Source organism: Bison bison, unplaced genomic scaffold (genome assembly GCF_000754665.1).
Source record: "Bison bison bison isolate TAMUID 2011002044 unplaced genomic scaffold, Bison_UMD1.0 scf7180017864286, whole genome shotgun sequence".
NCBI classification, from domain to species: domain Eukaryota; kingdom Metazoa; phylum Chordata; class Mammalia; order Artiodactyla; family Bovidae; genus Bison; species Bison bison.
In genome coordinates this window covers 2,034,116-2,047,678 of record NW_011494858.1, presented here as the reverse complement: position 1 = coordinate 2,047,678, position 13,563 = coordinate 2,034,116, and the positions used below count along the sequence as shown (strand labels likewise).

The window sequence follows — 13,563 nt, the reverse complement described above, 5'->3', positions numbered from 1 at the left end:
TCAGAATTTTCCACAGTTTATTGTGATCCACACAGTCAAAGGCTTTGGCGTAGTCAATAAAGCAGAAATAGATGGTTTTCTGGAACTCTCTTGGTCAACATCAAATGACCAGAATATGAGCACACAAATGGCCAAAATGTGTACATGTCATTATTAAGCGTCCCCATGGGGACAATCTTTTGACTGATTTACCCGGTCACATCAGAGAGGAAGAGGAAGATAACCATAGGCAACTCCAAAGATATTTTCACCAGATATAGAGTCTACTGTTGAGCTTCATATTATTTCTGCGGGCACTTTGCAAACGGCAAGTCTGAGTGAGTCAGATAGTCTTTCAAACAAAACATAATATTTAGCTAGAGTAATTTTAAAGCTGCACATACTTACTGTACATAACTCAAAGAGTTTGGGGTAAGTACACATCCGTGAAACCACCGCCACCATCGATGCCTTGTTTGGTCATTTATATAGATGTTTACCCTTTCCAGTGACTCTGAAGGGAATACTGAAGACAGAGAAGTCCAGGGTTACTGACTTCCATGAATGCTTCTGAGAGCAAAAAGGTACTGAACCTCCTCACAAATGAAGATCATACACCTTGGAAACACCCTGCTAACAGTTCAGTTCAAGTGCTGCTCTAAATAAATGTCCAATGCATAGTAAGTACTCAGTACAGTTTTTCTTACCTTTTTCTTCTTATCTTTAAATTGCTTGATCAACGTGAGGACATGTTCAACAAGAAACATGAAATACAAGCCTCCCAGAGCTGTCAGCCCTTTCCACGTAGAATCAAAATAAGTATTTTCTTGAATGTTTTGAGAAGACAGGTGGCTGAAAAGTGGTCCCTTCTTCATTTCCATTGCTGGTTCTTCATGGCTGTGACTATGGTGATGACTTGCATGAGACTAAAGGCAAAATAATACGGATTTTATAAATTCATTTGCTTCACATGTCAGAAAAATTGGCTAAGATAATTAACGTCAAATATGAAACCATTCAGAATTAGGCAATTAACGTTCTACTTCAGAATGAGGGGAAGTTTAGGATGTTAAAAGTAAAACTACCAATAAGCAGCAGTGACCCAGAGCTTAACATATATAATGCACGATGGCACTTCAGTGGAGTGGATCTATTCAGTGTAAAGACAGACACATTCTCCATCGATCCTCATAATGTACGGGTAGAGGGTATTTCCAATGTTTCTCCATGGCCACAAATAAGTCTTAACAGGCATATAGTGTCTACTGTTCATACATCCAGTGGAAAAGCCCCTACCACTGTTCTCAGTGTGCTTCCAAGAAGCCCAGGCTGGGTGATGGGCCCTGGCCAGCACCTGAGATCCAGGCACCCTGCCCCCGTGGCCCGCAGCTGGGTGCAGCAGGAGCTTCTGTCACTGCGTGTTAGGGAACCAGGTGTGGTGCACACCAAGGTGAGACTGGGGGTCATGGCTACAACCCATGCAAACGCTCCTAGAAACTAAATTTCCAGCCTTTTATACATATCAATACAGAGCACAAACTGAAAATACATATATTCAATATATGTATTTATAGATGCATGCATTATGTATTAGTATTTAATGTTGAATAATAAAACACACTGAAAGTGAAAGTCTCTCAGTCCTGTCTGACTCTTTGTGACCCCATGCACTGTACAGTCCATGGGATTCTCCAGGTCAGAATACCGGAGTGGGTAGCCATTCCCATCTCCAGGGGATCTTCCCAACCCAGGGATCGAACCCAGGTCTCCCACTTTGCAGGCGGATTCTTTACCAGCTGAGCCACGAGGGAAGCCCAAGAACACTGGAGTGGGTAGCGTATCCCTTCTCCAGTGGATCTTCCCTACCCAGGAATCGAACCAGGGTCTCCTGCATTGCAGGTGGATTCTTTAGCAACTGAGCTACCAGGGAAGCCCTATAAAACACACTAATGGGATAAATTATTTACTTACATGTGGAAGAAGGTGTAAGAAAGCATCACCACTCAGTGTCCCGACAGCCAATGCCACAAGGAAACTCAGAAGAAACTTGAAAAACACTCGATTCATGAGAGGCACTAAGATCACACCCAGCAAAGACAGGAAACTGATGACGGAAATGGCTATAAAGCCACCAACCCAGGCTGTCAAAGAGAACAAGACAGAGCAAAGGACAAAGCAAACAACTGACACACTTTCAAAGAGAGACTGTGGAGTGGCATAAAGTCATCTGTAAAAGCAGGGAAGTTTACACCTATGGCAGATTCGTGTTCATGTTTGGCAGAAACCAACACAATACCGTAAAGCAATTATCCTTCGATTAAAAACAAATAAATTAAAAAAAAAGTGGAGCTAAAGAAATACCAATGCAGTGGAACAGAACTGTGGTAATAGAGCAACAACCATGAAGCTGGATCAAACGTGACTGAACCCTCTGGGCAAAAGGCATAACCTAGGAGAACATTCTTCAGCGAGAGTCCATCTAGTCAAAGCTATGGTTTTTCCAGTAGTCGTGTATGGATGTGAGAGTTGGACTGTGAAGATGGCTGAAGGCTGAAGAATTGATGCTTTTGAACTGTGGTGTTGGAGAAGACTCTTGCAAGTCCCTTGGACTGCAAGGAGATCAAACTAGTCAATCCTAAAGGAAATCAACCTTGAATATTCACTGGAAGGACTGATGCTGAAGCTCTGATACTTTGGCCACCTGATATGAGGAACTGACTCACTGGAAAGACCTTGATGCTGGGAAAGATTGAAGGCAGGAGGAGAACGGGGACAATAGAGGATGAGATGGTTGGATGGCATCACCAACTCGATGGACATGAGTTTGAGCAAGCTCCAGGAGTTGGTGATAGACAGAGAGGCCTGGCATGCTGCAGTCCATGGGGTCGCAAAGACTCGGATATGACTGAGCAACTGAACTGAACTGAGGGTGAAGGAGGGGGAAGGTATGGTTAGCAAGGATGAACCCTCAATCACTTGGGAACTGTGCTTACAGACTCCCTTAACAGTTAAATTATGAGAAAGAAGAGGAAAACGTTAGGAAAGGAGGGAAGAAAGGAGAAAGGAAAGGAAGCTGGGAATCAGTAATATCCTCAGTGAACAAAGCAATCAATTCTTCATTATAGGTTCTGAGCAACACAACTTACACTACAGCAGACTGTATCCTGGTTTCATGTATTAATAAGAGCACACTAGGATTAGGCTCCTAAACAACTCTGACCTTTCTCTAAACAATGTGACAACATACAAAGCAATCCCAACTTTTTAATAGGAGGATAACTGCTTTACAATGTTGTGTTGGTTTCTGCTATACAACAATGTGAATCAGTCATAAACATGCACACATCCCCTCCCTCTTGAACCTCTCTCCCGCCCCACCCTCACCCCACCCCTCTGGGTCCTCAGAGAATGCTGGGTTGAGCTCCCTGTGCTGTACAGCAGCTTCCCGTGTGTACGTGCTCAGTCACGTCTAACTCTCTGACCCCCTGGACTGTAGCCCTCCAGGCTCCTCTGTCCATAGGATTTTCCTGGCAAGAATACTAGAGTGGGTTGCCATCCTCTTCTCCAGGGGCTCTTACTGACCCAGGGATCGAACCCGAGTCTCCTGCATTGGCAGGTGGATTCTTTACCACTGAGCCACCAAGAAAGCCCCCAGCAACTTCCCACTAGCTATCTATCTTACACATGGTAATGTATATGTTTCAATAGAACCCAAAATTTTTGAATGACCTTGACATATCCTGTGGGAGGACCTCAGACAAGTTACTATATAATGTATTTTCTAGTTTTTGTTTATTTTTTTAGGGTAAAGCTAACACATTTGCTTTCTTCACATCCCAGGCAGAGAACAATTAAGATGATATATTTGGAATTATGCTGAAAAATGAGTAGGCTGATGTAAATAGAAGGAAAAAACACAACATAAATATATCTACTGGAAATTATTTTTACATAAAAAAGGCAATTTTACCTATTTGTACAGAATAGGTCTTTGGAGGGATTTCAGCTTTCTTTTCACTTGTTGTATGAATCAGACATGATCTAGTATCAATCTGATTGATGATGGCTGGGCAGAGATAGTTGAACTCGGTGGCATTCAATGGAACCTGGATGCCCATGCCATGAGATGTAAGCAGCTTTGACGCATTGAAACACTAAAGAAAAAAGAAATAAACAGTGAAATCACCGAAAGGCATTCCCATTAGAGAATCTAAAAAAGCTGTTGATGACAAAACTCCCTTTCCTTACTGAAGCTACTTCTTTACTTAAGGTAAATCAAGACCAACTTTTGTTTTAAGTACTTTGGAATTTGCCTCAAGCTACCTGGAGATACTTTGTCACAGGGCTGATTTCCCATCTCTTCTGCTTATTTCTTCCTGGGAGAAGCACATCACTAGTCACCTCTGGAGAAAGTCTCAAGATGAAAAAGTTTGAGGATAAATAGACATTCACAAGCCTGTTAACTCACTGTATAAACCTATTAAGGAAATGAGCTTTAATTTCAAGATGGGTTCATTAAAGATTGAGAAATATGTTGTTTCTGTACTAACGCTATCATACCTGGTCTAAACAAGCCCAAGGCATGTCACTCTTCCAGCAGTGACTGTACTTGCAAAACTTAGCTCAGTGCTGTGTACATACTTGGCAAAATAACACTTCACAACGAGAGAATATTAAATCTGTAGATTACTCACTCTGGCAGAGGACAACACTGGTTAATGAGACAAACCTGCACCGGCAGGCAGTTGTTTCAAAAATTTAATTAGATGACAAGCTTAGTTTGAAGAGAATCTCTGCTGGAGAACGTAAGCTCCCTCTTCTCATCGAACAACAAAAAAAAACAAACCCAAAAAAACCCACAAAAAACCACTGGCACTAGCACCTGTTTCTCATCTTCTAAAAGCTATTTTAAACTCCCACAATTCTTGGCCAATACTACTCTAAACAAATTTTATTACTAGTGTTGCTATGGGAATGACCATTAGTAGGATTATCCCAGAATTAGTAGTCATGTGATGGTTTGAATGAAATACTTAAGTTCTGCCTATTAATGTATACCAACTAATGCCTTGTTGTTGACATCTCTTAGCCAAGGCAAACTGTGTACAGCCTGGAAGTCTAGCTTCAGAGAAGAAAAACACATGAACTCAGGACTCACTGCCCAGACTTTTCACTTGTCCAGCTCGTCACTCTAGGTAGCATCTCCAATTTCACCCACCTTACAAGTCACTGTGATCCCTTTGTCAAGGAGGCAAAGCTGCTCTTGCATTCTCTGGCCCTTTAAACCACACCTTTCCCTAAAACATGAATTCTAACTCCTGCTCTTTCGATCTTCCATTTTATGTATTTTTTTTTTTAATTAATAGTATTCACCTTTAAAGATTTTCTCCCCAAAAATAATTTCATGTTTTAAATTCTATATTAGAAAATAGCTTCACCAGGCAGCATTATTCTTACCGAAGAGCTTACCCCACAAGTTTTTTATCAGGAATGTTTTCAACATAGTGGAGATACTTTGAGCTAAGTGCCTTGCTCAGAAAGGAGAAATTCCCAGTTCAATGAACTCAACATTTTATTTTTAGTTTAGAGAGAATAGCAATGACAGGATAGACAGCAGGCATACTGATTAAAATAACGAGAAACATCTTACCTCCTGAGTATTTTCGCTTGGGCTTCTGGAATACATAAAGTCTTTTCTGGGCTCACTCATTGATTCATTGGTTCTCCTACTAGCCAGTCTGCTCGCCTGGCTCTTTCCTGTGACACTGGGTGGAGTGGAACTGTTCACATCTTTGGGGAGAAGTTTCCCATGTTTTGGAGTTTCTATGGTCTCGAGAAAGTGAGTTCCCTCAGAGACAGCATTATACACAGTTGAGGTCACTTCACTAGCACCGACACCCTCCTTGATTAAAACATTCCTTCTGCCACTGGCATGTTCTGATCGATGAGACCCCTTCCCGTGGCTGTTTCTCGGCTCTTTGCTTGAACCATCAGAGTCATGGTCTGGGCAGAGGGCTTTCCGACTATTTTTACTGGAAGCAGCATGATTATGGTGAGAGTGATGCTCATGGTCAGAGTGATGCTCATGGTCAGAGCGATGCTCATGGTCAGAGTGATGCTCATGGTCATGGTGTATATGAATTCTCTTAATCTTATCTATGCCTATATTCTGAAGTAACTTTTTGAACCCTTCAATTGACAGGGAATTATTTTCTCCATAGCGGTGGAAAAGCTGTTGTAGATGATGCTGCCGTGTGGTAACTGCCAAGTTAACATTAATGCCAGATTCCCAACTTGGAATAATTTTTTCAGTGGTCTGAGGGAAAGCAGTGGCTGGTCCTACTTCATGAAGGGGATTTGTGACTGACAGAGTGAAGGTCAGGATCAAGATCACTGATAAATTCCTCGCCATCGCACCTTCCTAAAGAAGACAGAAAACGAAAGGAAAGAAACAACCTTGTCTTCACTTCCAAAACAATTTGAATTAAGAAATCTCATGCTGAAAACTGATGTCGAATCAAATAACCAATTTTAACAAAGCACCATCTAGAGTGATCAGTGTAGTCCTAGATACTGCAAAAAACAAACAAAAAACCAAACTGGAGTCCTAGGCTCTACCTCTGCATTGCTGAAACATGGGAAACAACTGGAGAGCAGTTGAGTGCTAAGACTCTGTAATTAACACTATAAAAGCAATAGTAATTCAGAGACTGGAGGGACCCATGTGGTCACAGCCATATTGGCATTATATCATGTTTCAAACAAGAATTCAAAACAAGAGAACACAAAACCCAAACTAGCTACCTCAACCACGACCACCACCATTTCATAGAACAATCTTTTAACAGCAAAAAAGGTTAAATATGGCAATCAGAATAAGTCACATTTAACATTTTTTTCTTAAACCATATATAAATCTATTTGAGGCCTTTCTCCCCCAATCCCATTCTTCAGAGGCAACTAATTTGGCCAGTTTCTTGAGAATTCCTCATGCATACTCAGGTACATGTGCGCCTTAATCATACTAATGGGATCTTTTGTTTTTCCACTCAACAAATGACATCTTTCCATGTGAGTATATACAAAGTGATCACATATTTTTGAATGACTGCACAGTAATAGTTCTTTAAGGAAATTAAAACTTTATTAAAAAACTGTGTTGCTCTTATTTTGCTATCACTCATCTGCACAATACTGCTGGGAACCAAAGAACTATGCTCCAAAGAGGAGTTAGGGATCCAGCTGAGCATTGAAAAGCAGAATTCAGTTAAGCAGACCAAAGTATAGGCCAAAAGAAGCAGCGAGACTAATATCTCAGGACCCAGTCAGCAGATGCCCAGTACCAATGATGGGTGGTGATCGTGACCAAATTGGTCTGCCTCCAGTGAAAATAAGGGGAGTGAGATGTCAAGGGCGAGGAGCAACTGAGCTCTACCACCTTCAGCGCTTCTTCCTTGGACCAGCTGGTAACACCTATTTCATACGGAGACAGAGGAAACCACTAGCAGGGATGTATGTGGAAGTGCTCCAAACGCTGTCAGCAGTATTGCACAGCGGCTGCTTATCGTTCTGTGAAAAGAGGACGTGCGCACTATCACCGGGCTAGACTCCTAAAAGAACAATCCTTGGGGCCCGAAGTTTTAAGGGGCAGAAGAAAACCTTTAAGAAATACACGAGGAGCGAGATGGGTGGGGACAGCACGGACGAATGGCTCAGGAGCAGCTCCGTGCCTTTCCCAAGGGAGGGAAGGATGCTTAGGGCGGTCCCAGACCCGCCAGCGGATCTCCATCCCCGCAAGTCCGCGTGTGCTGGAGAAAAAAGCAGAAGGAAAGGGCCTGGAGAAACGGGTGAGCGGAGAAAACGGGAAAGAGCTCGCAAAACTGCCTAGAAGGGCTTTTTATTTTTAAACACCATAGTACTCTCTCGGAAAATGAGATGAACAGGACAAACCATTTCCTTTCCCCGTTGGACCCCGAAGCCCGCTGTGCACCCCAAATTGGGAAGTCCGGCCTCGCCGGCCCCGCGGGGTTCCCCTCTCCGCCCACCCTTCCTAGACCAGCGGGACTCACCTCTCCGCGGCCTCGCCGACCCCCGGCCCGCTCCCGCGCGCCGGTTCAAGTTCCCGCCGGCGGTGCGGAGCCGACCCTTACTTGTCTCCCTAGAGATCTCTACACGGCACGGAGAGGCGGCGGTCTCATCGGCCCGGCTGCCCCTCGGTCGGGGAAGCGCCGCGTAGACCCGGGCTAGCCGCGCCCCACGCGGCACCGCCGCCTCCCGGGAGCAGGAGGACAATCACTAATTAGCGCCGCGCGCCGCGCGCTGCCAGGAGCCACCGCCTCCGCCGGCCTCGGCTGCGGGGCATGCGCAGTGCGGCTCCACCCCGTCCCCGGCGGGCGGGTCCGCGGGTCCGCCTGTTCGCTGGCGCCGCGGGGCTCGCAGGGGCGGGAGTGGGGAGGAGACGCGGTCCTGGTGCGCGCCGGGCGCCGAGATCTGCCGGGGGAGCTTTCCTCCAGCTCCTCCGCGCCCCCCGCCTCTCTGAGAAACTCGTTCGCCAACCCCCCACCACCACACCGAGCCAGCCCCGTCTGCCGCTGGGATCCCGGCAGTGAGGGCAGCGGGACGTTCTCTGGGCACACGAGTCCTGGGTCTTTCTGGAGGGTTCTGAGCGCTTCCGGTCGCGTCTGTGTTCCTGGGACGCAGGCCGTGCTTGGGCCACGGTCCTCGACTCGAGGGTCAAGGTTACCACAGACAGAGGGCCGCTTGGGCTGGGGTGGGGGTGGGGCGGGCCCGGCGGAGGCGGGGTCGCCCCCGCCCCGCCCCGCCCCCGGCCGCCTCGGAAACGCGGCCCGGATAACGCCCGCGGGAAGACGCGGCGGGGCAGGCAGTTCCGCTCCGAGGGCGGAAGTGCGTGCCCAGGTTTCGGCCGCTGACCAGACAGCAACATGGTGGCACCCATGCTGGAGACGTCTCATGTGTTTTGCTGCCCGAACCGTGTGCGGGGTGCCCTGAGCTGGAGCCCCGGGCCCGGAGGGCTTCTGGCCTTCGGCACGTCCTGTTCCGTGGTGCTCTATGACCCTCAGGTGAGAGAAGTGGCTGGACCCCGTCTGCTTCTGGCGCCACATCTGCTGCTTATGCTCTGGGACGGACTCTGTAGAGGCTGCTCCAGAGCCTGGAGATCCGGTGTGTGGCCCGATCCGCTTAGGGGAGGGTGTCTGGGCGGTGGGTCTGGCTCTGGCGTGCGACACTCGCCTCTCGCCAGTCTCCTGCGTTGCGTCAGCCTGGGGTCACCCTGTCCTACAGGTGGCCTGTTAGCTGCAAATAGAAATTCAAACGATGATAACCTTTCTGAAGCCTTCTGTGGAAACTGTTACACTGTTAAGGAATCTATTTGGGTTTGAAAAGATTTGCATTTAAATGTGGGTTAAAGCCATCTCACAGGTGCCATCTCATTCTTTTAAAATTTAAAGTTTTTGTTTTCTGTTTGCCTTTAGCCGATGAACAATATTTTGATAGTCTAAGGTAACCAACCAGTGAAGGGACTCAGCCATGCATATACATGTATCCGGGGCTATCTCATTTTTGTATTTCCCTAAGTGTTACTTAGTAAACTTTTGCTGTTTTCAGTTTCAAAGAAATATCGCTTGCAGTTTAGCTTCGGGAGTGGACATTTTAAACAATGTGCCATTAGGGCAAAGGTCCTAGGAAGTGCAGATCTTAAGCACTTATCCATTCCCAGAACTGCATCCAAATGATTGTTTTCTTGGCCTTTTCGCTACCTTCGTAAGTGACTAGTTTCTGTATTCTTCCCTGAGTTAATTGTGATCCCATTCCCACTGGCTGATTTTGGACAGTACAGTTAGTGTTGCTTCTCAAAAGATGTCTCAGTATAAAAAGTAAAATACTGGGAATTCAGATGCAGTGCAGGAGATAGCATTTTTTTTTTTTTTAATTTTACTAGTTTATTGCCAAATTCTGACTTAAGGGATTAGATCTCATAGACAGAGTGCCTGAAGAACTTTGGCTGAAGGTTCGTGGCATTGTACAGGAGACAGGGATCAAGACCATCCCCAAGAAAAATAAATGCAAAAAAGCAAAATGGCTGTCTGAGGAGGCCTTAGAAATAGCTGTGAAAAGCAGAGAAGCGAAAAGCAAAGGAGGAAAGATATACTCATTTGAATGCAGAGTTCCAAAGAATAGCAAGGAGAGATAAGAAAGCCTTCCTCAGTGATCAATGCAAAGAAATAGAGGAAAACAATAGAAGGGGAAAGATAGAGATCTCTTCAAGAAGATTAGAGATACCAAGGGAACATTTCATGCAAAGATGGACACAATAAAGGATAGAAACGGTGTGGACCTAATTGAAGCAGAAGATATTAAGAAGAGGTGGCAAGAATACATAGAAGAACTATACAAAAAAGATCTTCATGACCCAGATAATCACGATGGTGTGATCACTCACCTAGAGCCAGACATCCTGGAATGCCAAGTCAAGTGGGCTTTAGGAAGCATCACTATGAACAGAGCTAGTGGAGGTGATGGAATTCCAGTTGAGCTATTTCAAATCCTAAAAGATGATGCTGTGAAAGTGCTGCACTCAATATGCCAGCAAATTTGGGAAACTCAGCAGTGGCTCCAGGACTGGGAAAGGTCAGTTTTCATTCCAATCCCAAAGAAAGGCAATGCCAAAGAATGCTCAAACTACCACACAATTGCACTCATCTCACATAATAGCAAAGTAATGCTCAAAATTCTCCAAGCCAGGCTTCAACAGTACGTAAACTGTGAACTTCCAGATGTTCAAGCTGGATTTAGAAAAGGCAAAGGAACCAGAGATCAAATTGCCAACATCCACTGGATCATCAAAAAAGCAAGAGAGTTCCAGAAACACATCTATTTCTGCTTTGTTGACTATGTCAGAGCCTTTGACTGTGTGGATCACAACAAATGTGGAAAATTCTTCAAGAGATGAGAATACCAGACCACCTGACCTCTCTCTTGAGAAATCTGTATGCATGTCAGGAAGCAACAGTTAGAACTGGACATGGAACAACAGACTGATTCCAAATTGGGAAAGGAGTACATCAAGGCTGTATATTGTCACCCTGCTTATTTAACTTATATGCAGAGTACATCATGAGAAATGCTGGGCTGGAAAAAGCACAAGCTCGAATCAAGATTGCCAGGAGAAATATCAATAATCTCAGATATGCACATGATACCACCCTTATGGCAGAAAGTGAAGAAGATCTAAAGAGCTTCTTGATGAAAGTGAAAGAGGAGAGTGAAAAAGTTGACTTAAAACTCAACATTCAGAAAACGAAGATCATGGCATCTGGTCCCATCACTTCATGGCAAACAGATGGGGAAACAGTGACAGACTTTATTTTTTTGGGCTCCAAAATCACTGTAGATGGTGACTGCAGCCATGAAATTAAAAGACGCTTACTCCTTGGAAGGAAAGTTATGACCAACCTAGACAGCATATTAAAAAGCAGAGATATTACTTTGCCCACAAAGGTCCATTTAGTCAAAGCTATGGTGTTTCCAGTATTCATGTATGGATGTGCGAGTTGGACTATAAAGAAAGCTGAGGGCTGAAGAATTGATGCTTTTGATCTGTGGTGTTGGAGAAGACTCTTGAGAGTCCCTTGGATTGCAAGGAGGTCCAACCAGTTCATCCTAAAGGAAATCAGTGCTGGATATTCACTGGAAGGACTGATGCTGAAACTGAAACTCCAATACTTTGGCCGCCTGATGCGAAGAACTGACTGATTGGAAAAGACCCTTATGCTGGGAAAGATTGAAGGCAGGAGGAGAAGGGGACGACAGAGGATGAGATGGTTGGATGGCATCACTGACTCAATGGACATGAGTTTGAGTAAACTGCTGGAGTTGGTGATGGACTGGGAGGCCTGGCGTGTTGCAGTCCATGGGGTTGCAAAGAGGTGGGACAGGACTGAGTGACTGAACTGAACTGAGTTTATTAATTTTATTAAAAAGTCCATCATCTTAGACATGCAGACAAAGGATGAGAAGGTTAGATAGCATCACTGACTCAATGAACATGAATCTGAGCAAACTCCGGGTTATGGTGGAGGACAGAGGAGCCTGGCGGGCTGCAGTCCATGGGGTTGCAAAGAGTCAGACAGAACTTTGTGACTGAAGAACCGCGGACACATGACACACAGTCGACCAGCTGGCAACTGAAAAGATGCTCAACTTCACTAATTAGAGAAATGCAAATCAAAACCTCAATGAGGTATCACCTCAGACTGGTCAAAATGGCTCTCATCAGAAAAATCTACAAATAATAAATATGGAGAGGGTCTGGAGAAAAGGGAACCTTCCTAGGATATTGGTGGGAATGTAAACTAGTGCAGCCACTATGGAAAACAGTTCAGTGTTCCTTAAAAAACTAAGATTAGAGATACCATATGAGCCAGCAATCCCACTCCTGGAGATATATCTGGAAAGCACAAAAAATGTAATTCAAAAAGTTGCATATACCACAGTGTTCATAGCAGCACTATTTACAACCGTCAAGACACGGGGGAGCCTTGTGGGCTGCCGTCTGTGGGGTTGCACAGAGTCGGACACGACTGAAGCGATTTAGCAGCAGCAGCAAGACATGGAAGCAATTTATATGTCCATTGACAGATGACCGGATAAAGAGGATGTGGTGAGAGAGATATATATGTATACACACACACACACACACACACGCGGGAATACAATTTAGCCATGGAAAGAATGAAGTAATACCATTTGCAGCAACGTGGATGGACCTACAGATAATCATACTGAGACAGAGAAAGATAAATGCCATATGGTATCACTTACATGTGGAATCTAAAAAATGTTACAAAGGAACTTATTTACAAAACAGAAATATTCTCACAAACTTACGGTTGCCTAACGGGAATGGGGCAGGGAGGGATAAATTAGGGCTTTGAGATGAACAGATACGTACTAACTATATCTTGGATAAACAATGAGGACCTATAGTATAGCACAGGGAACTATGTTCAGTATCTTGGAATAGCCTATAATGGAAAAGAATCTGAAAAAGAATACCTGAATCACTTTGCTTTACACCTGAATCATTATAAATCAGCCATACCTAAATTAAAAAGTTCCATCATCCTCCTATCCAATGCAGAGACAAACTTATAAATGAAATAGTTGTGCTCATTTTTCTTGAGCTTGCTTGCCTCCTTCCAGTTTTTGTTTTGTTATTACCGGGCACTCTTCAAGAGCTTTTTTAATTTTATTGAAGTATAGTTGATTTATAGTGCTGTGTTAGTTTCTGTGTCCAGCAGAGTGATTCAGGTATACACATATATAGTAGCTTGCTTTTGCAGATTCCAGACTTTGAATCCATCCGTCCTTCACCCTCCACCCCCTGACAATGACAAGTCTGTGTCTGTGGGTCTGTTTCTGTTTTGAAGATACGTTCATTTGTGTCATATGTTAGATTCCACATAATGATATTTGTCTTTCTTTTTCTGACTTTCCTAGTATGATAATCTCCATGTTCATCCATGTTGCTTCAAATGGCCTTATTTTTTTTTTTTTTTACGGCTG

At 44.5% G+C, this 13,563-nt stretch overlaps 2 protein-coding genes across 5 annotated transcripts in view; one reads left to right on the top strand and one right to left on the bottom strand.

Annotated features, from left to right (window-relative positions):
• The window catches only part of SLC39A6 (solute carrier family 39 (zinc transporter), member 6), a 21,717-nt gene extending 13,398 nt beyond the window's left edge, over nt 1-8,319 (bottom strand). Inside the window, exons 1-5 of one of the 2 annotated variants that reach the window (XM_010849748.1) lie at nt 8,049-8,319; nt 5,630-6,400; nt 3,950-4,133; nt 1,951-2,120; nt 687-905 (exon numbers count right to left, since the gene is read on the bottom strand). In XM_010849748.1, coding sequence (XP_010848050.1) covers nt 687-905; nt 1,951-2,120; nt 3,950-4,133; nt 5,630-6,391 — 1,335 coding nt within the window. In that variant the 5' untranslated portion in view covers nt 6,392-6,400; nt 8,049-8,319. Of the gene's footprint in view, nt 1-686; nt 906-1,950; nt 2,121-3,949; nt 4,134-5,629; nt 6,401-7,417; nt 7,982-8,048 lie in introns of those variants that run through there. The other variant, XM_010849749.1, reaches the window with a different exon arrangement.
• Nucleotides 8,320-8,804: 485 nt separating this feature from the next.
• ELP2 (elongator acetyltransferase complex subunit 2) overlaps nt 8,805-13,563 on the top strand; it is a 47,220-nt gene continuing 42,461 nt past the window's right edge. Inside the window, exon 1 of one of the 3 annotated variants that reach the window (XM_010849747.1) lies at nt 8,805-9,059. In XM_010849747.1, the coding sequence (XP_010848049.1) occupies nt 8,922-9,059 (138 nt within the window). In that variant the 5' untranslated portion in view covers nt 8,805-8,921. The remainder of the gene's footprint in view (nt 9,060-13,563) is intronic. The other 2 variants (XM_010849745.1, XM_010849744.1) reach the window with 2 other exon arrangements.